At 29.7% G+C, this 27,015-nt stretch overlaps 1 protein-coding gene across 2 annotated transcripts in view; it reads right to left on the reverse strand.

The window, feature by feature from the left end:
* The window catches only part of LOC113376605 (fringe glycosyltransferase-like), a 37,974-nt gene that overhangs the window by 979 nt on the left and 9,980 nt on the right, over window positions 1-27,015 (reverse strand). Inside the window, exons 2-9 of one of the 2 annotated variants that reach the window (XR_003367046.1) lie at window positions 11,992-12,246; window positions 10,471-10,519; window positions 9,699-9,801; window positions 3,352-3,502; window positions 2,648-2,733; window positions 2,457-2,527; window positions 2,282-2,376; window positions 1,625-1,899 (exon numbers count right to left, since the gene is read on the reverse strand). Coding sequence is in view for 1 of the 2 variants with exons in the window: in XM_026616585.1 (XP_026472370.1) it covers window positions 1,762-1,899; window positions 2,282-2,376; window positions 2,457-2,527; window positions 2,648-2,733; window positions 3,352-3,502; window positions 9,699-9,801; window positions 10,471-10,519; window positions 11,992-12,246 (948 nt within the window). In the remaining variant the exon portion in view is untranslated. Of the gene's footprint in view, window positions 1-942; window positions 1,900-2,281; window positions 2,377-2,456; window positions 2,528-2,647; window positions 2,734-3,351; window positions 3,503-9,698; window positions 9,802-10,470; window positions 10,520-11,991; window positions 12,247-27,015 lie in introns of those variants that run through there. The other variant, XM_026616585.1, reaches the window with a different exon arrangement.

The following is a 27,015-nucleotide window of genomic DNA, read 5'->3' on the forward strand; positions in this document are numbered from 1 at the left end:
AGCGATTTTCTTCAATCGAGGAAAACCGCCGTCCTTTCATGGGTCTCTTCAACTTTGGGAATAGGAAAAAGTCACACGGAGCCATATCTGGTAAATTTTTGCACTTTGCAACACTTTATTTCATTTTTTACGCAAAATTTAATACAAATTCTTTGACTTTTCAATTCTTCCATTGTAAAAATCGCCGAGCTCAGAAAAACACGTCGAACCTTAGCGACTACCACAGACAAAGTAAACAGTGAATATAGCTGAAAATTTCATCATACTTTAGGGGCATGTATACCAACACAATAAAAAAAAAATTTGACAATCAGACACTCCAGACCCGCGAAATTTAATTATTAGTAATTCCGGGTACTTTTTGAACACACCTCGTATATTGACACCCTAAAGTAGTCTTACCCCCTACCATATGTAGGTTTTGAGACAGCTTTTAAATGTCAATATACAAGTGTTTACAGACTTACAGCTGGGTATCTCGAATTCCGAGATGAACTTACTATAATGTCTGGACTATTAGAAGAAATACTGAAGCGAATATTTTTTCATATAATAAAAAATTCTCATGAATGTTATATTATATATGTATTATATTCTTTTTTTAATTATAGTAAAATACAGTGCAAAGAACGATTTGGAATGAATAATTCGTACGATCAACATTAAAAAAGCAAGTTAATTAACGCGTATTGTCAATTAGGTTGCTTTTTTAAGATTGATATACTGACAAAGTTTCAGTAATAAAATATTTGCGTTATCCTAGTTCAATACGTATATACAAATTTATCAAATAATAAAATATATTTATATTAATAGGGACTAGTACCAACAATATTATTCAATCAGTCACTACGTATATATAAATTTAAATTTATTTATACATACTATGTATGTAGTATAAACGTGCGTATTCGCGCAAATATTCGGGATATATTTCGTAAAAAGGCAATGACTAAGGCATTACGACCTTTTCAAATTATTGCTACAGACGTTGTGTTAATTATATTATACTAAATATTAATGTCATGTAATATTAAAACGTAAATAAAAAATTATATTAACAAAAACATCAACATAGTGCATCACTAAAATGAATAATACTAAAACCTACTTAACTATAATTTTAGTTTACCATAACGTCATGAAAAGTAACAGTGACTAAAGTAATAAAGTAATAAAATAGAATAACAGTGACATCAATCTAAAAAAATATTCTTAACACAAAATTGTGTTGTACGTATTATCAATTGTACGTTAATATATAATAAACAATAACATATTTAACCCTTTCGCTACGTGAGTGTTTTCCGCAGAAAAGACACTGCTGTACGAGTCAGCGAGTCGCCAGACTGAGCGGACTAAGCTCAACATATTTCACTAATTTTCAATCATTTTTAACAAAAAAATGTATTTAAACATTAAAAATTATACTTCTAACGAACTAAAAACTACAATAACAAATTAGAACTCTCAATAATTTATATCAGAGCGATAAATATTGAAGCAAGGGTCGACACGTTGAATGTCGTCTATAGGCAACACCCGTACACACAGGTCACGTGGATGTCCTATATGGGACGCTCGTAGCGAAGAGGTTAAGAAACACACCACATTATGTTGTTACCTTATAAAAATCGCAATGCGAATGCAATTGCAACTCCCCATTCACTTAATGACTGTTTTCAACGACTTATATCCATTTGGAATCACAGTTAATTTCACATTTAACAACACTAGCCAATTTCAGCCACTATTTCTTCGTCATCTTGGACAAAAGCTGTAGTTTGGAAACAACAAACAGTGCAGCGACAGAAATCGGTTTGGATCATCTTTATGATCGAATCCATTTACGTTCACTACATTCCATTCGCCCTTGTTCCGTGAAAAACTAAATGATATCTGAAAAATTTAAACATAAAATAAGCAAAGATATCTACATAATATATATACATATACATATATACAGGCTATCCCAGGCTTGACGTCAAGCTGAAACGGGGTGATAGTATTGAATTTAACTGTCTTGAAAAAATTTAGAAAAAAATTCTCACGTTGTTTGAAAATTATGAGCTTTTAAGTGCAACTTAGAGCTTTGGTAAAGCTATGACCTCTTGTTCATTTAAACTTTTGAGCCGTAACCGCGAATAACATTGATGTGAATGATTTTTTTTAAACAAACTAAGATACACTGACTGAAGTGCTCTTAAAAATTGTGTAGTTTAGTAGTACAGGCCTAAGAAATTCACAAGTTCATAAAACAAGAAGTAACAATAAGACTAACCTGATCTTGCAGCGTTTCCGCACGGAGAAACTTCATTGATTCTAAATGTGAGTGAAATTGTTCTATAACAGTTAATTTCTTACCCAATATGTGTTCTAAAATCACAAATCAATTGCATTATATAACATTGCATAAAATAACGATAAGACAAAAAATATAAAACTAAAATGTGTACCAATTATATATCCTACAGTGACATCATCAGGCAGTCGAATGTTCTCTCCAATAGTTATTAACTTTCCGTCACTAAAAATAAAAACATTTTGAAGGCATAGTAAAATTTCAATAAAATACTAATTTAGTGCTTGTAATAAATGAGTAATAAAATATGACCAATGTCTTTCAAGTATTTGATAATACACTTACCTTGCTAAAGGAAGCATTTTCAGTGCAAGAGCTCTACTAATGCAGAATCCAGCTCCTCCCGTTGCAAACCAAAAAGATGCTTTGCGCTGAAAAGTTAAAAGCTCAATTAATTATAATAATTAAGTTCATTATTAGAAAAAATATGTAATAATTTGAAACTATATTAAAAATGAAAATATTCATTTGAGAAATTTATATCCAATATCCAAGTAAGTTTCTGGGCAAGCGCCAAAAATAGCAAATTTAGAGTCTTCATAAGATAACAAAGTGATAGAGAAAGTATGTATTGACACTGAAGCGTTTTTATGTATGACGTGAGAAACAAAACAGAGAAAATAAGGTAATAAGGATTTGTTTATAATTTACATACTCGTCGAACTACTGCACAGACCGGCAGCTCGACGACACCTTTAATATAAAAGCTTCATACAAAGTTATTAAATTGCAAAAAACAAAGTTGATTGTTAAAAGCTAATTATCATCGTCGATAAATGTAGTGTAATTCAAATTAAGCGATAACATCAAAATTTAACTTTAACCCTTTCCACTCGGATGCCGCCGCTTCGGCGACAAATTGAATATAAACTTTGCAATGCGTGAGTGAAACGGGAGTGAGTCGTCATTAGTAACCAGTGAATGATAAGATTTAGACAATGAATTTGAATCAGTTTCATACAGTATTTTTACAAGACAAATTTCGTTACCTTGAAAAATCTCTCCTTCTGCATAATTTCTAAAGGTGCACGGATGCTTGGTCTTCCCAAGTACCAATCCATCTGGGGGCTGTAACCACTCAGCATTTGAACGAGTTTTGGAACGTTCACATAGTTGTCATCGTCAAAATGACAAAACCATCTAAAATTATACAGGTAACGATTATAATTCTTGATATACTAATATAACTACAAAAACAGATTATCTCAAAAATCTGTAGAAAAAATCTTTCAGAAGAAAAATTCATTAAAATAAATCAAGCTTGATATTTTAAAAATATACGAATCATAATCTTAAATAGAAAATTGAATCTGTAACAATGACCTTTAACGTACCTACAATTACAAATAAATAACATAAGTTAATATTAAATAAATCATACGATGTGAGAACTGTGTTCATACACAGGTAAGTTGTAGAGATTGTCTGATTCAGACGTAATTACTTTTACAAAGTTCAAGAAATAGTGCAGAGTTAACACTAGGTAATTATATTTTATTAAACTTTTATTAAATGTCGGAAATATCTAAACTGAACTACGCTTGCGTATGATACTTCGAACTGAATTTGATATTTGTAATTGATTTACTATTCTATTCACAGTTTATGCTTCACAAAAGAGTAATATCTTTCCTAAATTTTATACTTAAATTTGTTATTAAGAAATAACTTCATGTCACTTTTTTGGGTATCAAAATATGAATTTTCAAACCACGTCATAAAATTAACACGAAATACGATTGCAAATAAATAACGATTTGAGACGCGTTTTTTTTTACTATTGAAATTCAATTGTCTGAAAAACATCAGGGGTGACCAATTGAGGTTATGCCACTTTTTTTGATCAGCCATAATTTTGTTAATTTACGAGTTAGCTGGGAGAAAAGTAAATTTAATGATTACTTGAACATTTGTCTACGTGGTAATACGTAAAAATACTGAAATCTTTGTGAAAACTTTTTTTTCTTGTATTGAATTTTTCTTTCCCATTCTCGTATTTTGTCGTAGTTAAGTTACAATTTTTTTATCTGTTTGATCTTCACCCAAAAAGAACAAGACCCACAACTACATATCACAACCATACCCAACGAACACTTTTAAAAACAAATCATCGTCATGAGTGAACTGAATTATCTACCCAAAAACTAATAGCAGGTAATTAACTACTCATGTTCAACTTACATAACAAAGTGATCTATTTGTATCCAAGATCAGTTATAATAAAATAAAATAAATATATCAGAATCACTCTAGTCATTGATCCACTTTCAAAAACCTATTCAAGTAATATATTGGTCAGTTTCTTTTAAGTCATTTGCTCTTGATAGATGTAGAAGAAAGGTAGCAAAACTTTTGTCCCTGATAACCTCAATATGTAACATATGCAATTTAGAAATATACGTACATATACATTTCTCAGACTGAGAGACCGAGTAAAGTTTATATTGTTTTTAATTGAAGGGATTTTTTGAGAAAAACTTTCAATTTGGATTGAAAATTACATATTCATAAAAAGAATAATTACATATAGTAAAAATCATTACATTACGTTGCACATTTATTTCAAAATTATTACCATATAATCCGTACATGAAACGCAAGGCGTATAAAATAATTTTAACGCAAGGCGTATAAAAATTTTAACTAGTGGTGCGTGGCATCGTGCGTTAAGGCAAATTGCTGGAACTTCCCGTATCGTAATTTAAAATTTTTAAGCTTTACAATTTTCTGAAGTTTTTGAAAAAATAAAGTTTTTGATGAAATTTGATTTGCATTATTTTTTTTTTAAACAATCGCACTGTGTTTTAGAAACGAAATATACAAACGCGTAGTCGACACGTTTCAGTCTAACAGTTAAACAATATAAAGATTGGTACGGAACCCATAGAAATGTAAACAAAATTTTCACTCATTATTAAAATCTCTACAAAATATTTGATAATATGATGCGCAGATGTATAATGATCATGTTTGTCCACCCAAGATTATTTTTTTACTATTTTATTTGATCTCCAAAACCGCCAAAAATTAATCAGCACGACTCCCCATCAATAGAAATCGAAAGTTTTTTGTACATACTTCTATTTTTTTAAGGTATTCCAAAATATTCAGAAGACTTTAAAACGTAAAGATAAATGAATAATTTCATTTTCGATTTTTGCGATTACTTTAAATAACCCTACGGAAAGTTAAAAATCATCGCATGATATTAAATAGCGATCAATACTAAATTGTATACAATATTTGGCTATTAAGCGCTTTACTTAATAGTACAAGATTTTTCATCATTTTTCATTTTGTATCAAATAAATGTAGCGGAAAGGAACGCTTAGCGGTTCGCCAACCCGAGAGCCGCGCCCCTGCGAGTAGATACTCTGATACTAGGTACGCGTCGGGTGCTGGGTACTGCCGCAGAACCGTTATCGAGGTTAATAATTATTATTTACCAAGAGATGTTTGCGATTATGATACAGTCATATGTAAAAAATCCTATTATTAAAATAATTATATAGACATACGAGTGTATTCCGTACTGTTGAACTATACACTAAATAGATCACGTCGACATGTATTTGTAATCTAATAGCAAATATGCCGAGAATATTGTAACGAGGTAAATTGTTTTATTTTGAAATATAACATTATAATTATATTTAAATAAATGCTCTTTTTACGATAAACTTTTTAACAAAAAAAATTTAACTACGATCCTTTTTATTTGAAAAAAGAATGCAAAACAAATTTTAAGATTCCGAAAATTTATAGTTCCAGACTCTGCAGTAGCTAAGTATTTGGGTATGCATTTGGATCAGGAACTAAACCGAATTACTTATATCAGTAGAAAATGTAAACAAATTGATAAAAGATTTAACTGACTTAAATCAGTTACAAGGTACAAGGTACTGATTAAGCGCCAATATGGACGTACGGGGTCAAACTGTGGGAATGCGCCAGTAAACCCCTTATTATTGTAACTCCACAGAAAACAGTCAAAAACTTTAAAATTGATCACATAAACAATAAATGCATTTTCCATTTTAAGCGACATGCAAAAATGATATAGTCATATCAATTGCTGACTCTTCAAATACCAGGATGTATTTAACCCATAGATTTAATGTAAGTAATTAGAGCTCTCATTGGAAAGTTACGTAAACAAACCATATTTATGATCTCTTTATATAATATATAAATACTAATAAATATTAAATATATTTTTTTTATTAGTATTTATAAATTATGTTAAAGTTAAAGTTAAAGGATATTGAGATATGTGAGTAAATACTAATGCGATACATCAAAGTAAGTAAAGACAAAGCTTGAAAAATTAATCTTTCACTGTTCCATACATTTTGATATAGAATTTTGTCATCATCAGTGAATATGGATATGGTGTCTTACATTAGTAGATGTGCGAATGAGGCTCAACATTTTAAAACAGGGAGCCAATCATTTGTTAATGCTGCCATTCAATTACCTTTATATATATTCAAATATATATATATATATATATATATATATATATATATATATATATGATTTTTTATTTATTTATTCCAATAGCATCTAATGTAAATCATATTGCCTACACTTAATTCACAAAAAGTGTCAATATATTATTGTATATTAATATCAATACGAGCATATATACAAAATTATATCAACTTTTCTCAAAATTATATATCTGAACTATTATTATTACCTAAATTACCATTAAAAAAATCGTTAATGATATTATATATACTCTCAAAATTAATTATAAGTAATTGATGTATGCAAGCGGGTAAACTAAATTTTCTTTTTTTGAAGCTTTATAGTTTCTAAATATTTTGTATGTTTCGAGTAATGAAATATCTTCTTTCCACGTAACTATTAATTTTTTTTTAATGAATGTAGACACTTTCTGTATTTATTTTAAAAATTCATTTAAAATTCAAAGAATTCACTTATTAGTAAAAAAGTGAATTTCAAAAGATAAGAAGTAAAAGGTTTACGTTTAAACTATTTAAGTGTTTCTATGAACTACAGCAGTAAACATGTAAAATTTGAGGAATTATCAATTCAGTGAATGCACAAATTGATTTTTTAGTGAGATTTTATTAGAAAAAAAAGATAACATTTCCTAACGATAAAGTAATTATAAAATATAAAATCATAAAAAAATAAAATATATAGAAGTAATTCAGTGGCAGCTTCTACAAACATTAATTAAAATTATGAACATTGTAATTAAATTTTAAAAAATGATTATTTTTATATAAGTGGTATTTAAAATATATTCTTTGGATATCTGAAAAAGGATAAAAAAAATTGAAGTAAATTTTACCAGGGCGTTCGACAATCGATTTACTTCGATTTTTGTCAAATAAGAAGTAAGAGTTTTCAATAAGAACTTTTACAAAATTGTTTTAGTTATAAAAGGCCATAATAAGAATTACAAAATATATATAACACCGTGAAATTTAGTTAACAGGTGTGGCAAGGCCTATTGGTTGCCAATCGCTGCCCGGTTTATGTATGTAGTCGCCATTGCACTCACATATATAAGATTGACGGCGGTTAAATATATATCGAGATCTAGTTAGTTAATACCAAAGGATAGGCAGATATACGCATGATATACTTAATAACAATTCAAATAACCTGTTTGCTGCCGTGGAAACCAGTTTAGCGTACATAGCTCTATTCTAGATTAAATGCTGATTTATATTTTTGGTATACCGTAAAGGCTGAAATTTATCTAGAGTTTCATTTTAACATAGGAACGGAGATATGCAATATCGGCATTGAGATCTTGCAAATTATTTCATATAATTGATTGCAATCTTGCAAATGAATCTGCAACTAAAATTTCATAAGATATTACGCATCGCTTTTTAAAAATCCTAAGGCATAGGAAAATATTGCCATAAGGAAGGTAGAACGAACGTCCCGACATATAAAACAACCTGAGAATTGAAAGAGTTTAAATCTTTAATACTACTATAATTTTTGGACTAATTTACGAAGAAATTGCACGAGCGACCTCTAACAAAAGTTGAACAACACAATTATAAACTGTGACAGATTTAAGACTTAAGATTTTATGAAAACGATTCAAGATTTAAGACTTAAGATTTTATGAAAATGCAAAAACAAAATTATGCTATGAACTGTAAATCATATGTTTTTATAAAATGTTTTTACAAATTGATGAAAACAAACTAGTCTATTATTGATTTAGTGCAAACATATATTAAGTTACTATATAATAGACAAACAATATGCATAGTGGAATGTAGTACATTCTATTAATTCAGTGGGATGCTATTTCTCGGTATTTTTTATAAGATTATGTTATTACAAATTAATTTCAGTTGTAGCAAATTGAGAATAGAATAATCGTATCATGAAAGGATCATTAATTTGCGTATCACTTCGTTACTTTATGTGTAACATGATAAAGGACCATATTAGTGATCCACTAATTTGGTCAATTAAGACACTAATGTAAACTTTTTTTTTAATTTGACAGTGAACAGAATTATGTACACATTTTTTGAGCTGTGTTTTCTAATTTACATTTCTAACTTTTTTTTCAAGAGGGCAACCAAATAGTTAACTTCTTTTATGCTACATAAATATTAGAGATGTATATCTAATAATGTTGGATTGTATGTGATGTGACAATACCCCTAAAAGCCATTTTCACTGTAGTTTATAAATGAGATCTATACCCTAAAGTGGAAATTTGATATCATACTGCTTGATAGCGAGCTTAACCGAGGTTGGGAACGAAGTCGGAGCTAGTCACATAGTCACATGCTTATCGGTTATGACACGGCTGGCTCAATAATCAAAAACCCTTTATATTTCTTATACAAACATATTGAAGAATAAATTAATGTACATAAAAAAACAAAAACTCTTAGACAAGTAAATAAAGCAATCAACTTGTAAACCTGAGTGTGAACAGTCGTTTTGTTGAAGCAAAATGATTTGCAAGTTTTTCAATTGGATTTATAGATTTACATACATGAACCTTATACTACATGTAGTAGAAGATTTGATGTTTTCATATCATAAAGAATATTTAAACGTAATAAGATGTCAAATAGAAAAAAATAAAACGTAATATGTATGTCAGCAGACTTTACCGATCACAATTAAAATTGTAATTTTTAGATCCTCAATTATAAGGCATAAATATTTCAACACTACTTTTTGTGAAATTAGAAGAATTAGAAATTCTGTGAAATGTAAGATTGGCGAACCGGCAACCAAACAACTAAACAGTAAAACTAATAGAAATTATGTTGAAATAATAATTATATGAATATAAAATTTTTGAACTTACCGTTTACCACTGTCCAAAAAAGCATCAAACTCAACAGCCATTTTACAGCAAAGTGCTCTTCTACTATGAGAGAACGAGCAATTCGTATTAATCATATGACCATCTGAAAATAAATTGCATTATAAAACTATATATATATATATATATATATATATATATACATAAATATAAAGGTATTTCTTTTAAAATTCGACGCAACTTTCATTGGCATTTTCTTGAACGTGATATTTTAATTAGTACAGGCTTATATGCATGAATTTCTTCATAAATTATGTTTATATTCCAGCATTTTCATGTATACATATTAAAATCATTTTATTAAAAACTTCAACAGTTGAATAACAATTCATCGCGGTAAAATGTAATTTCTACATTCTTATAAGGAATATAGACAACGTAATTATGTAAAACGATAAAACTACATCTTGCGCTTCAAACACAACTAAGATGACTTTATCTACTTAGATTATACCTAATAATAATTAAATATAAGTCAAGTTACTTCATCTTATAAATAGCACATTTGTACAAGTCCGTAATGAAAAAAGTATAATATCTTTAACAAAGCTCATTTTCAAAGTATCGCCCTAATATGCCTTAGATATCAACATATCCAGAGATAGATGAATATCGATAATAACAAACAAATCAACATAGTTCATGTTAAATTTAAATTTTGCAATTTTTAATTTAATTTACCAAGTCATAATTCAAATGAATACTCAAACAGTAAAATTTGCAATAAATAAATACCATACATATCAAAACTTACCAGTCAGCTTTTGATATACAGGATCTTCTACATCGGTAAAAAACCAAGTCTGAAACAAAAATTAATTATTGTAATTATTTTTTTATACATTTTAAAATACAAAGATCATGAAAATGATTACCTATTTTGTAGAAAAAAATATTCAAAATCAGTAAAGAATAAAATAAAACTAATACACCTAGCAGTAGTATGAATTTTCAAGCCGACATGTAAAAAATTGTCGAATATAATGAGATATCATGATAATTATTTTATTATTACGTTATTTGATGTCAACCGCTTAATTGAATTAACTTCTCGAAGAAAAACCTAATGATTTCAGCAAAAAATCCGACTTGATAATTTTATGTATGACCTTTCAAGTCATTTTGAATCTGAATCGTTTGAGGCTGAAAACATGGAAAAGGTATGTATGTATGTGGACCAAAATTTAATTTTTTGTCGATTATTTCTCAAAAATTTTTGCACCATATTTAAAAATTTAGAAGCCACTTGATAAAACTGGATAAGGAATCAAATTGTTAATGTTGAAATTATCGGACGATCCGTTACCTTAGAATTATCAGAAAACGTAAAAAAAACTCCAGTACTGTTTTAAACCAGAAATCCAGGACCAATTTTGAAAATTCAAAAACTATTAGATTTAAGCAAATAATAAAACGGTGTCTGTAAAATTATTATGGTCCAACATTAGTCGACAGCTTTGCCTTTGGTATTTAAAAATAAATATTATTTATTGATGAGGTACGCGTCCCACGACTGACTTAGGTGAAAAAAATCATGATCCTAAGGTGTCCAGTATTTAAAAGGTTCTAGAAGAAAGGTACAGATTTGCTATTAATGTCCAAGGATGAATTTAATTCAGGGCTGAATTTTGTCACCGCAGACACGTATCAGTTGGAAATGGTGATTAGTTTTAGGCAAAAATCTGTCGGACCCTTTCTTTCTAATTAATTATTTTTTGAAAATTTTGATCAGACTTTGTTTATTATTAGTCTAAGAAAACACCCTAAAATATAATAGACCTACGTCAAGTGGTTTAATGAAAAAAAATCATTAAAGTTTGGAACAATGGTCCGCGCCTTTAGAAAATACATCGCGTATGTATTAGGCGCATTTATGAAAAAAAAAAACAATTTTAAATTTGTCACAATTTGTCGAGAGTAAGTAACAATTCCATTTATAACAACAATAATAAGTTTCTACAAAATTGAATTACATGCAATAAGCTCCCACAGTATGATGTCCTACAGCAACTCGTTGTACTTATAAACCACTCATAATTATTGATTTAATCTATTATTGATTAAGACATGTTGATTTAATATTGATATGCAATTTCTTATTAATGCAATTATTGCAAATAATCGACCCATATTTACATGTCGATAAATTCAAGCACTTTGCCTTAAGGCAAAATGCTACTTATTACTAATTTAGTATTTCTTTGGTATTTCACATATACTTTTCGAAACTACCTATGCTATAAATAATAAATAAATAGTTCAAAAATATCATTACCTGTTTCTTAGCTATTTGAAACCATGTTTTGAGTATAGCTCTAAGACGTGATTCGTGATAATTCTTGGTTGTTTTGACACTGATGAAGATATCATTCAGAATTTCGTTGAATAAGGGTGGTGCACTGAAGGTGCGAGCCCTTAATGTTTGACTGGTAGGGACCGCACTGGAAGCCACAGGTGTACTGAATAATATTTCTTCGTTGGAAAAAGCCAGGAGCGTCAGAGCACGAGAATCCTGCCAACCTGACACGTTCTGGGGAATAACCAGAAACATAATATGAAAGATAATTCTCCCACATGAGCGACAATACATTGCTATTGTAATTCATATCTTATTATCGAAGCATAAAATATAATATATGTATATATATATATATATATATATATATATATATATATATGGGTGTACTGCCCTAGAGCAGGTCCGTGAGCTGAGTTAAAACTCCAACTCGATTCAGGGAAGAATAGTGTGAGAAATTTCCCATTGCCATTTCACACCGCAATGCCCTAGATGGGCTTTGGAAACATATTTTGATCTATATTTTCAATTGAAAATGGACATCGCGCTGCCCGATAAGTCAATGCGTTAACGACCTTCGCCACGACAAACCTATATATATATATATATATATATATATATATATATATATATATATATATATTATATGTGCGTGTGTGTGTTTGTGCTTCATTATATTACATTTTAACAGTGTTAGTACCACTTTATATCAAAACTGCTACGTAACATAGACTTGCCATAACATCAGTCTATTTAATGGCAAAATTGGCCTATTAGTTTGATTCTCATGCTTTTGAGATTTAGCAATAATTTTGCATTACACTATGTCCGAGCGATCTGGCCTTACAAGCAAATAGTTCCAGGTTCCACAACTCAGGCAGCTTGATATCGAGCGGATTTCTTCCAGCTGCCTCCAAGTGAAGAAATAAATTTATCAAATAAAGATAAGCCAACCGTTGGGTTTAGATAGCTTACTAAATACCGACGTTAATATGTCAACACAACAAGCTTACTATTGAGTGGATTGTTGTTGATAATAATAATGATATTATAATAATTTATACGAGATTGAAGGTTGAAAAATTTTATTCGTCTAATACATGATTATGGTACGGGAAGTTCCAGCAATTTGCCTTAAGTCACCATGGCAATAACTGTTTTTTGATGTCATACACCACTAGTTTTAACTGTATGTCGTAATGATCAAAAGCGCTTTTTTCGAAAATATCTTTGAGAATATCGATGTAACTACTGCTTGATATCAGGTCGCACGCAACGCGGGATTGAACTTAATGTATTTTCATAATAATATATCAAATATAAATAATATAAACTACTAAAACAAAATGATTAATTGTTTAAAATTCCATCACCGTGTTTTTAATTTCAATTGTTTAAAATTCCATTCCGAGTTACATGGCGTTGCATGGTGAAACTATTAAACGCAATGCCTTGTGAGGGCAGGATGGTGAGTTAGAACGCTCTGGATTACCTGATATCATGCAGTAGTGATGGCAATTTTCACTTCAAAATATAGATCAGAAATACGTTTCTAATGGAAAATTGCCCATTTCGGGCATTGCGATGTGTAAAGCCAATAGGAAATCTTTCTCGCTATTCTTCACTGAACCGAGTTGGAGTTTAACTCGGCTCACGAACCTGCCCTAGGGCAGCACTACTACCATTTATTATTTTAAATTTTGTGTACCATCTGTTCAGATGTTAGCCATCACCGTGTAGTTAGTTAAGGTTCTGTAAATCTACTGACATTAACTTGTATTCTTATATTACGAATAATCGTATACCAATGACATAAGCAATAAAACTAAAAATATTTTTGGCTGTACATGCATTTTTATATGCGTGGTACATATGCACACATACTACTAGTTTTCCATGCTAGAATTATCTAAAAATTAGTTAGTTAATATTTCGTTAGTGATCTTCCAATTGGCAGTCAAGTTAGTGCGACAAGTGTCTCTTGTTGCATGATTGTTCTATAAGTGTTTTTAATATATCTTAATCTAACTACATAAGCACCTCGTACAACGAGTGTGTCGAGCCGCTTCAAATATTATTAACGTTGATTTGCAACCGTCGAGAATAATCAAATAAACAAAACATTGTTCGTCGGACGTGCGATTTATGCATATACGCTTGTTTATATTTATTTATTTAAGCGAGCTGTGGTCAATGTATAATCCATCACATACTCACATGTATACATATACATGTGTGTGTGTAAAATACTATTAACCATAATAATAATAATAGTAACATTAGTAACGGTTTCTTGGCCAAATAACACATGCACGTTGAGCTAACTTAAATTGCAACTGAGTTCAGAAGTTAAAGAGAGAATAGTTGATCCCATTTCATACAAAAATTCACGATTATTACAATATACTTATATATTAGGTCTACCAAAAAGTTGTGTCTGTTTGTGGAATAAAACAATACAATTTTTTCCCTTCGCCAATTAACTATTGCCATTATTATTAATGATCACTTCACAGCGTGAAGGCAATTTGTTTATCCCAGTTTTGAAAAATGATTTATTATAGACGCAAAAAATTTAACCAGTGCTTGTTTGACATCTTCTTCATTTTTGAATATTATGTCCTTCAAGTAATGTTTCAAGAACAAATAATAATTAGAAGTAGTATGTAATCCATTTTTTATCCCCAGATATCATCCGGATGAAAAAAAAGTTCGGTTTTGTTCCGAGCAAGCAAAGATGTCCTGTCCAATTTATGTTAATTTATCTATGGATACGGTCAGAAATTCTAAGAAGTATTGCAAATGCACCTTGGTATGTTAAAAACCAAATAATACATAACGATCTGAGAATCAATACTGCCCAGGAGATAGTAAAAATAGAAGTGGAAATCATCACGACAATAATATCAACCACAATAACCCTACTTTGATGATTCTCGTTTTAGAACCATCGGACATTAAAAGATTGAAGATGAAGCATTAAAATGAAGTAGCCCATATAAAGCATTAAAATGAAGTAGCCCATTGGGGTGATCTCCATCATGTCATTCATGTAGAAGTCCAGCACTATTACTGGAGTTGTAATAACCAGAACAGCTTATAGATTTTTTTGTGATTGCAATTTTATTATTGTTAGAAAAAAAAGATGTCTATATGGCAACTCGATGATCAAAATTTATCTAATTTTTTTGATGTGGCTCGCATCGTGAATACTTTCACACAAACCTATCTGTCGAATATGGTCAGAAATGGTATGTTGAGCTGAATTAAAACTTTTGCGTTTTCCTACATTTTCAGAAAAAGATCTTTCTCCAACTATACCTTAAAAACATCGTCGTAGATCAAAGATTCTCGCCCGGATATGTACTTGAAATATTAGAAGCCACCAAGTTGAAAATAATAAGAATAAATCCTTAGATATTAATATCATTTAGCAATTAGTGTCAAGAATAACACAAAAAATAATACACTTATTTTTTTACATATTATATATTCAACAACAATTTTGCTGAGTTTAATGACTCTCCATTATCTAAATTATCCGAATTGATGAATTTTTTTATTCGAAACTTTTGATTCAAATCCTTTAGCTATAACTACTAATCTATGGAGGATCTCGAAGCGATTTAAGCCAAATAGTTTAGTTCTTATTTATAGTTCTTAAATTCAAAATTGTGTCGAAGAAGCGATGTATCTAGTGAGTTTTTTTTTTATTGAAGAAGCATATCTCACATCAAGTAAATAAAATTCCACACAAATCAAATCCATGCCCAGTCCAATATAAGACTAAAAAAGAAATGGCTCAATGATCTTCCACATCTACCAATATAGAAGCATTCACCACTCGACAGAGTAGTTACAGTTTATGTCATAAGATTATTATTTCAATATTTTGTAATTTTATTTTGTTAATATTCTGTTTATTATTTAGATTTATATTTTTGTGTTTAGGTTTTTTTATTTTTTATAAACCTCAACAACTTTGTATTATAAAATTTTAATAAAGTTTTGATTGACAAAAAAAAAGTTTTTTTTGTACGATAGGATTCTATGAAGTTACGAGCATACATATACGTGAGCAAATTGTATCGATATAATGTATTTATATTGAATATTTTAAATCGCAATCTTATCACAGTGTTTAATAAATATTGACTTTGAATATTTATATTATACTACGTAACTTTGAATGGCTACAATGATAGCAAACTTTAAGTAAATTATATCAATGGCTCATTTTTGATAACTAAAAAAATTCCTTACTCGGTAAGCAAAATATAACCAAAAATTCAGTTATGGTTTGTGCTAATTTTATGAATAAAGTATGCGTCATTTGATACAATTAACTGTGTAATTTGAGTCCTAAAATAATACAACACGTAACGAGTTCGGAATTAATTAAAACGTAATTTTCGAATTATGCACACACACATACACAAACACACATGCTTTGGACAACGACATTTGTCAGCTTTGTGACAGATTATTTTTACCATTTATAATAAAATGTGTTTTCCAATTAGACAGTTGTAAAATGTGTTATTTTTTGTTACCCTCATGATGATACAAATTTAGAGACTGATTTAGTCTCTAAACGTTTGTAACTTACTTTATATATCATTTTTCGTTCCAAAATATATGCAATTAGTTAATAATTAAAAATATTTATTTCAATATTTAACTTTAAAGTTAACATATAAACATAACATAAAAATAAATTTAAAAAATTTTAAAATACATTATACACTGACGGTATTTGAACCCGATCATTATTAACATTATTAAGAGAGTAAAAAGTGGTAGTGGTAGTGGTATTTTTGTAATTAAACCGCTAAATAGGGTCTATAATATAAGATGATCGGTTTGACTCTCCCAGAAGAGTTAACCTGAGGTTCTCCTTGTTAGAACTTTATGAAAATCAAAGTTAGTTCAAAAATAAAGATTTTAGTTGGCAAACCAATTCAGTACTCAATGGCCTTTTGAACGCTATCATTTGGAAATAATTAGCATCTCATTGAAGCAAAATAAATTGTAAGCAAAAGAAAAATAATTATCTTTTTTCAGAAATTAATGCTTCCACTTCAAAAATAACATGGTGAGGTGGTAAACCAATTTTTAAAAAATCGTAAATGATAGTTTTCAACTTTAAAAAAACAAAATAGTTTTTGGATTGTAATTTATGACAAAAATTTTATTATTCACAAGTTAAATTGTTTCGATCTCTCATCAAAAGTTAAGTTGTTTTGATCACAATACTAAGAGATGAATAAAGTGAAAACTATAAATGCAGGGAACGATATTGATTACCTTTAGTATTACGATTTAAAAATTTAAAAGGCTAGGTATATGTTAAATTACCAATAATAATTTACTTTTTACTATGTGGAGTTTTATCAATTATCTGAGTTTGGAACTGCTAGAATTTTCTCTCACTAGTGAAACCAATATAAACATTATGCAAATATCACAAAATATATTTATAAAAAATATTAGACATATCAAAATAGACAAATATAGAAATATTAAACATATCCAATATGGTAATAAAAGTAATCAGAAGAAATCTAATATAAGTACAAAACTAGAGTTGAATATCATCCAACAGGCAAAAGACTTGCTTTCAAACATCCTCGGAAGACTCGAAAGAACAAACCTTTTAGATCTGGCAAATTAACATGTAATGCGGACTTATTGTTGTGCCAATTTGCAGAAAATGACAATCAGAATAAGTAAAAAGATTTACATTTACAGAAAATATATTTATAAAAATCAGGCAGAATATATATATAATTTAAAGTGATTGCTGTAATGGTTGAATTGAAACTGCCTATTCACTGCTCCTTGCTCCTCTGTGACGGAAACAGTGTGCCAATAGGAAACCACAGTGTTACCAATCTTTTGGTGTTACCACATGTTGCTCTATAATATTGGACGATTCCGAAAAATGGCATAACATATATATCTTTACGTTTCAAAAGATTCTGAATATTTTGGCATACTTTAGAAAAAATTGATGTATGTGTGTGTGTGTGTGTGCGGATACAATTTTTTGTCGACGATTTCGGGAATACCGATCAACCGGTTTAAATAATTCAAAAACATTCGATTCGTATTGATAAGGAGACGTGCTGATTAGTTTTTTGGGAAGGCCAAAGTGCCAAAAACGGTGACTCAGTTTTGAAGAGAACGGAGCGTCCGATTTTAATCATTCAAAAATCATTTTACTTGTATTGACAAGATGAAGAACTAATTAAATTTTTGGGAAGGCACGTGCAGCGGTTATGGACTCTCAATCAGAATAAATTAAAAAATGTCATTTGGCGGTTAAAAATGTTTATTGGACATATGTACATCAAATTATCAGATATTTTATAGAAATTTTTATGTGTGCACATCCTGTGTAATTTATTTTGTGGGTTCCGTATCAAGATTTTTAATTACGGTACGGGAAGTTCCAGCAATTTGCCTTAAGACATGATGCCATGCATCCCACTAGTTATCTCATCTATTTTCAAACCCTAAATGACAACCACTGGGTAGCTTTTTAAAATATTATATCTATACATTTGTCACTAAAATTACTGAATGCCTTACCAGATTGTAATTATATGGAAATTAAAAAAAGAAAATCTTTTAATATTTATAATTGATGCAATGTGATTTCGTTTAGATTTATAATTGATGCAATGGATAGTGGTCGTATTGCCGGTTTCGTCCCTCGTATATGCTTATTATTGTTGTTGTTGGGTTGGAAACATTGAAACGTTCGATTCGTTCGGTCCGAGTTATCGTTCGCGTTTGACATCATCGCCAGCTCGGAGGAAGAAGAGGTATTTCAATGAACTGTCGGGCTGCGGGCACGTGCAACTGGCTCGACCGCTCTGCATTGCGTTCAAACAAAATTGACTTGTGCTCCGTAAAAAGTATCTCGAGCAATGCAAAGCTATTTGATAGAGCTCTCTTCACACGATCGACATACGAGTATGCAACGGAGAAAACGTTTATACATAACTAGAAATATACATACATACATATATTTATTATATTTCATTTACAATTTACAAGCACATGTAAACATAATTTTATTATATAACATGTATAGACCTATTCTGCCGCACAAGAGACCAATGTTATGGCAAGGTTATGTTATAAAAAATTTTACATACTAAATATTGACAAAAGCCATGTGGTTGCTGCAGTCAGGCGTTTTTCACAGGTTGTCAGATAGAAATTCTAACCTAGAAACCGCACAAATATCAAAAAACCTATCTTAGATAACAGGGTCTTTCTGACCAAAGCTTCATAACATACAAGTGACGTTGCAGTTTATGTATAAAACACTTGAATGCATAGTAAATACATAACATTTTGACAGTATTCAGTATGATTCTGTAGCATAATATATAGAAGTTGGAGCGAAACATGGCCTTGCCATAACATTGGTCTGTTATGCGGCAGAATCGGTTCCTAAGTTTAACTTTCTAACATTAACGTCAATAGATATCATTCATAATTAACTTCCCGTAGGGTAAGTAATGGATGTATGTGTGTGTGTGTGCGCGGATACAAATTTTCGTCGATGATTTCGGAAACACGGTCCAACCGAAATCAATTATTCAGAAAACATTCGATTCATATTAATAAGGAAACATGCTGATTAGTTTTTGGCAAAAGCAGGTTTAGCAAAAAGTGCCAAAAACGGTAACTCAGTTTTTAACACTCAAACAGTGTTACCAATGGGATAACACAGTGTTACCAATCTTTTGGTGTTACCACATGTTGGTCTATAATCCTGGATGATTCCGAGAGATGGCATAATAAAAACTGTAGTGGCTTCTCTTTAGAAGATCCAAACTATTCCTTGACAATAAAGACTTGCTTTATAAAGTTATACTTAAACTCATATAGTCATATGAAATTGAACTTTGGGGATGTGCCAGCAAGTCTAGCATTGTCCTTATACGGAGATCACAAACAAAAATGCTCAGAGCCGATGCTCCTTTAAATATTTCCAACTATTTAATTAACAATGATTTGAACATTCCATTTACAAAGATGTTATCAAAAACAGATGTCATAGACACTTATTGAAAATTGATGACCATCTAAACGAATTATTAGCTTTCCTACTAAATTTTTCAATTATGAGGTGTCTCAAAAGAAATTGGCCAACTTAAATTATATCAATTTAATTTCATTTTTCTATTTGTAAATGTATCACTGCGGATATTATTTAAGTAATGTAATATATTTTAATATGAATGTGTGAATATGTTACTAGCAAAATATAGTACACTAGTTTCTTTTATATTAACCGTGTAGCATTATTCAATTCTGAAATCTCAACAACTTTCGTAAAAAAAGTAAATTCATTAATTTGACTATTTATAATTGCGATACATTTAATGTTGTAAATAATATAATTAGATTGTAAATTTCAGAATATGTTATTCTAATAAATATTTTTCAAATAATTTCATTAATAGATTAAACAATTTGTGAATTATGAAAAACGAAGTAATTTAGTTTATTTTTCATTTATTTCTTTTATAGCCCAAGAATTTGCCGCCCTTAGATAATTTTTACTTTTTTAGTGCGATTTTTGCATTCATAATCATAACACTTGATTAGTAATTATTCATATCATACATATATAGTTTTTATTCAGAATTAGATAGTTACGTTTGAGCATTATATTTTTGTGAAACATATGATGCAAGTATCGTATATGATAAATTAGCTATCGTCCCGTACTTTTTGCCTTCGTAATGTTTTTTGCCTCAGAAGCGTTTAATTGCCAGTTAACAAGAAACAAGTTGTGATTTCTTTTTCTTTCAGATCAATTAATTTGTTCGGATTTCACTGCTCCAAGGGCAGTTCGCCGAAAGATGAAGTTGCAAGAGATTGCAAGAATGTCATGTGTACGATATCACCTTCAATATAAACCAGTTGTATTATAAAAACTAAAATTTATAAGCTATATATACGCACACTGAAATTAAGATCAATGCAACAGTTTTTTTTAAATATTGAAATTAATTGCAAGGATAATGTCTTTATTAAAAAATATTGCAAATAAACCGATGTTACATTTACTTTATTATGTAGGCATATGTTATATATATGGCCCAACGATTTTTTTTAAGATATTTCCATCATTATTAATAAAAATGTGTTGAGAAATTAAAAATAGCGCTTCTAATGAACTAAATTACCAATTAAAACTAATTAAAATGAAAATTGCCAATATAGTTTAACTCATGGTGATAAATTTTGAAGCGAAGTCTACACAGAACATGTCGTCCGTACACACAAGCACGTCATGCGGATGTCGCCCATAAACGACACTCGTAGCGAAATAGTTATATTTTTGATACAATACAAATTATTTTGGGTATGTTAAAATGAGTGACACGAATGCCTTTCTATTGCAGAAATAAAAACTTCACATTAGCAATGAGAAAAAAAACTGGAAATTATTTTTGATATTAATAAAGTAAAATTAATATCAAAAAATTATTAATACTATTTCTCAAGCACGACCTAAAAACTTGTGCAAATTATGAAAACTTAATTATATTATGTATTTAAATATTGATAGAAAAAAATTAGATTTCTGGCGTTCGGGTTATCTTAATGGCCGTCTTTTACATATTGTTAGTATGCAATATCCAAATTATGTTTTTGCTTCAGATTAACAAATAAAAATATAAATTAATAATATATTAGTAAATCTAAACCCATATAATTTGTACTTTCCTAATTGCAATTTACGTTCATTGGTATTATACCATATTTAGAGATATTTCGCACGTATAATTGGTCGTGCATCCAACCATATTCTAAATAAATTTAAATTAAATACATGGTTATATTATATTTAATACACACCCCGCATGAAATTCTGTCGTCTCGAGCAAGGGTGTCAAACTCGGTGATTGATTTGGTCCAACTATTAACAACTTTATAGATTATGAAGGACGCATGTAGCCTAACATGAATGATCCAATAGACAGGGTAGAACTTTGTGCAGAATGTAAAAAAATATAGAAGTGTATGGCATCGTGCCTTAAGGAAAATTGCTGAAACCTTTCGTATCTAAAAAATTAAATTTTTTAAAAAACTTTTAAAATTTTTTGAATCTTTGAAAAAAATTGACTTTTAAAAAAATTGATATTTTTTTATATTTAGAAATTAAAATTAAATTAGTAGCTGTTTTAGAGACAAAATATCTAAGCGCGTGAGCCTTGCGTCGCTTTCTTACGGATAAACATTAGTACTTATTTTTAAAATCAAAATAATTTTAAAAATTTGTAGTTATTATTAAAATCTCACAGACCTGCATATATAGTCTTATAATAAATATATGCATATCAAACTAGCTGTAAGTGGAATTCTATCTTAAGGCAATTAAGCAAATTGCTAAAACTTCCCGTACCAAAAATTATTATTTTTTTAAAAACAATTAACATTTTTGAAAAAATTTTACTTCGAAAAAATAAGATTTTTGAGAAACTATAAATTGGACATAAAATTACTTTTTTTTAATTTTTTTTCAAAAAAATTTTTTTTCTTTATTTTGACATATTTTGGAAGATCTAAACTTTTTTTCAAAGCAATCGTACTGCTTTAACTGCATAAAGACAAAATATAAAAGCGCGTAAGCGCCACGTCGCCGTCTAACGCGCAAACATTGGTACGGAACCCATAGGAATGTAAACCAAATTTATACTTATTGTTAAAATCTCTAAAAGATATCTGATAATTTGATGTGCATATGTGTAATGATCATTTTTGACCGCCAAATCGCATTTTTTTTTTACTTTTTTCGTTAGATCTCCGAAACCGCTAGACCTGCCTTTATGAAAATTTGATCGGTTCTTCACCTTGTCAATACAAGTAAAATGTTTTTTTAATTATTAAAATCGGACGCTCCGTTCTCTTAAAAACTGAGTTATCGTTTTTGGCACTTTTTGCCCCGTATCTTCGGAACGGCTAGACCTGCCTTCGCCAAAATCTAATCAGCACGTCTCCTCATCAATAGAAATCGAATGTTTTTTGAATTATTCAAATCGGTTGATCGGTGTTCCCGAAATCGTCGACGAAAATTTGTATCCGCACATACATACACACACGCACACACACACACACACACACACATACATCCATTTTTTCTAAGGTATGCCAAAATATTCAGAAACCTTTGAAACGTCGAGAAATGCAAAAATTTTCATTTTCGATTTTTTTGCGATTACTATAACTTGCCCGCGGGAAGTTAAAAAAATCTAGTAGTGTATGGCATCGTGCCTTAAGGAAAATTGCGGAAATTTTTCGTACCAAGAAAATTAAATTTTTTAATGAACTTTTAAAATCTTTTGAAACTGAAAAGAAATGAGATTTTTGAGAAAGTTGAAATTTTTGAAAAAAATGACTTGAAAAAATTGATTTTTTTATATTTAGAAATTTGTTGAACTTTTTTTAAAAGCAATCGCTCGCATTTAGCCTCGCGTCGCATTCTTAAAATTCTTATGGATAAACATTAGTACTTATTTTTAAAATCAAAATAATTTTAAAAATTTGTACTTATTATTAAAATCTCAGAGACCTGCATATAGTCTTATAATAAATATATGCATATCAAATAAAATAAAATTAAACTCTCTATCAAATATCTGATAATTTGATGTGCATATGTCTAATGATCATTTTTGGCCACAAAATCGCATTTTTTTACTTTTCTTATTGGTTTTCAGAAACCACTATATCTAAAACTTAATCAATTCTTCATTTTGTCAATACAAATAAAATGACGCTCCGTTCTTTTTTGCCGCGTATGTTCAAAACTTCTGGACCTGCCTTTGCCAAAAACTAATCAGCACGTCTCCCCATTAATAGAAATCGAAAGTTTTTTTTTAATGATTAAAATCGTTTGATCCGTGTTCACGAAACCGTCGACGATAATTTGTATCCGCACATACATACACACATATCCATTTTCTTTAATGGTATGCCAAAATGTTCAGAAACCTTTGAAACGTAAAGGAATATAAAAGTTTTACCCTACGGGAGTTAAAAATGAAATGGACATAATATCTTATCGCGGCAAATAAAATGTTAAAAAGAAATAAGTAATTGTAGGCTCAATGAATTTAAAATATATCGAGATCATTGTATAGTGTAATTTACGAGTCGTCCGGAGTTGCGGCCGCGGGCGTCCTCGACATGGGGCGCATGCGGCCCGCGAGATCCATGTTCGGCATATTCGAACAAACTAAATACACGTAGTAATAAAATTTTATTCAATGTTTAATGATTGCATCTTCATCTGATATCAAAGTATGTAATTGTCGATTTTAAAATATTATATAACATGTTAATTAATTTAGGATAAAATGATTCAATCAATTAATCATTATTTATTTTTTATATATGGCATCGTACTTGACTTTTACTGAAATGCTGAAACTTCTCGTCTCGTGAGGAATAAAAATAATCAATAATCAACGTAAATTGATCAATGATTTGTTTTAAATAATTTGAAATAGATTATTATCAATACCGTAAATTTTAAGCGCTTATTTTAATAAATTAGGTAACAAGCGTATTCTACAAACAATTTTTGTGTATCTTTGCAAGAAAAGTGAACATACCCGTATAAGCAAAAACTAGTCGAGCCAAATAGATTGAAGGCACCCGAAGGTGCCGGCCGTGGTCCCGTGGTAAGAACGTGAGCTAGCAAATCCTAGTCCCGGGTTCGAATCCAACTGCGGTCGGTTCGGTATCAAAGCAGCTTGATACCAAATTTTCACTTGAAATCATAGATTTCAAATATGATCTCAAGTGAAAATAGCCTTTCGTGGGCATTGCTGCAGCATACGTATATGCAGAGAGGGCAATAGTTGTAGTAGCAACATGCCTCTTACAAGAAAAAGGTACTCGGATTGTATCCCTATTCTCAAAAAAGGAAAAAACAAGGACTCTGACTCTGTCCACCCAGACTGAGTTGGAGAATAAGTCAATACACCAGGAGAACCTTCGGAAGAAGTTAAAATTCAAGTAATAAAAAGGAAAAAGTAATGATCATGTAATATGTTAGGAAAAAGTAAATATATTTGTAATACGTAAGAAAAAAGTAATATGTATGTAAGAAAAAAGTATTAAGTATCTTAAAAAAATGTAAGAAAAAAGGTAATAAAGTTAAAAAAAAAAAAAAAAAAGGCCTTATATCTCATAAAAAATTAGCGTGGTGATTACATCTTAATCTTTTTCGAAAATCAGCCTTAATATTTGAAAATTTAAATGTTTTTTTTAACAGGATGTCTTTTTAATTATTCAAGTCTGTTCATACTGTGAATTAAAACAATCTTTTTAAGGAACCCAAAAAAAATTAAACAAAATTAGTACGCATTATTAAAATTTCTATAAAATATCCGATAATTTGATTAGCATATGCGCAATGATCATTTTTGACCAAAAAATGATGTTTTTTTTATTCTATTTTTTTTTAGATCTCCAAAACCGCTGGGCATGTCTTCTCAGAAATTTACTCAATTCTTCATTGCGTCAAGCAAGTAAAAATTTTTGAAATCAGACGCTTCATTCTCTTAAAAACTGAACTGACATTTTTGGCACTTTTTGCCCGTATCTTAGAAACGACCTGCAGCCAAAAACTTATCACAACCAACTTTTTTATTATTATTATTATTACATTTCAATAGCAATCAGAGTTTTACATCCAATAAGCTGTTAAGCTGAATCATATCCTTACGTCGTATTTTTAGATGGTAAAGTATTTGTATTCGTTTTTTTATTCATAGAAGTTTTCAAGAAATTTTGATGAATAATATTGAACTGTTGATTGTCCATCAAATTCAAATTTCAATCCAGCAGATTTTAATAATTTTTAATATGTATATATATATATATATATATATATATGTATATATGTATTTGTATATTAGTTCACCATATCCAGACTTACAACCAATTTTTATACGATATGCGGAGACTCAATTTCGGTACCTATCTGTGACCATTTTCGTAAATAACAACATTATTGTTTAACTGAATGATCAATTGATTTATCACAGCTTACAAGATTCTCCAATTCTCATACACATGAACAGTTTTCAATAGTAGTTTGAAATATAAAATAGTCAATAAACACAACCAGGAAATGTGCGTTCTGTTGTAGACCGCAGTTTTCTGCTGCGCGCATTACAGCACAGTAAATAATGTGTTATGAAGCAACAACGTAAATTAAACATTGTAAAACCTTTAGGAGTCACATTTATGGAAAATATTTTTGTTATTAATAGTTTGTATAGAAGGGTTGTTTTCCCAAAACCCACATTTATGAATAAAGGTTTATTCAAAAAACTATAGGTAAGTAGATGACTATTTACAATTACATCCGGATCAATCATCTTCTCGTGCATTTACAATTCAGTTACACCCATATACAATTTTTTTTCTTATACATATATTTAACAACTATCAGAAATGGCTATTTGGTTGGAACTTTTCCTTACGTCGCACTTTAATTGTGGTGCTCAATGGTTAATTCAACCATATTTGATCGTTTATTAAAATTTATCTAATAGGGCTAATATATCATGCAATTTGATGCAGCAATGTCTGTTTTCACTTAAAAACATATTTAAGATCAATATTTCAAAGTGAAAGTTGGTTTGCTACTGCTAGATATCGGATAGTCAAGAAAATGAATGTGACGGACATACCTCAGAAGTAGCATGTCCGACTCACATGTTTTTTACAAAGGCAGGTCTAACCATTTTGAAGACACGGGGTAAAAAGTGCCAAAAATGGTAACTCGGTTTTTGAGAGAAAGGAGCGTCCAATTTGATATTCGAAAATCATTTCACTTGTATGGGCGTAAAGAATAATTGACTGAATTTTTAGGTAGACAGATCCAGTGGTTTTGGAGAACCAGGAATAAAAGTTAACTAGTGGTGTATGGAATCGTGCCTTAAAGCAAATTGC

Source organism: Ctenocephalides felis, unplaced genomic scaffold (genome assembly GCF_003426905.1).
Source record: "Ctenocephalides felis isolate EL2017-DRISC unplaced genomic scaffold, ASM342690v1 CF-g0.4_SCAFFOLD_01886, whole genome shotgun sequence".
Taxonomy (NCBI): Eukaryota; Metazoa; Arthropoda; class Insecta; order Siphonaptera; family Pulicidae; genus Ctenocephalides; species Ctenocephalides felis.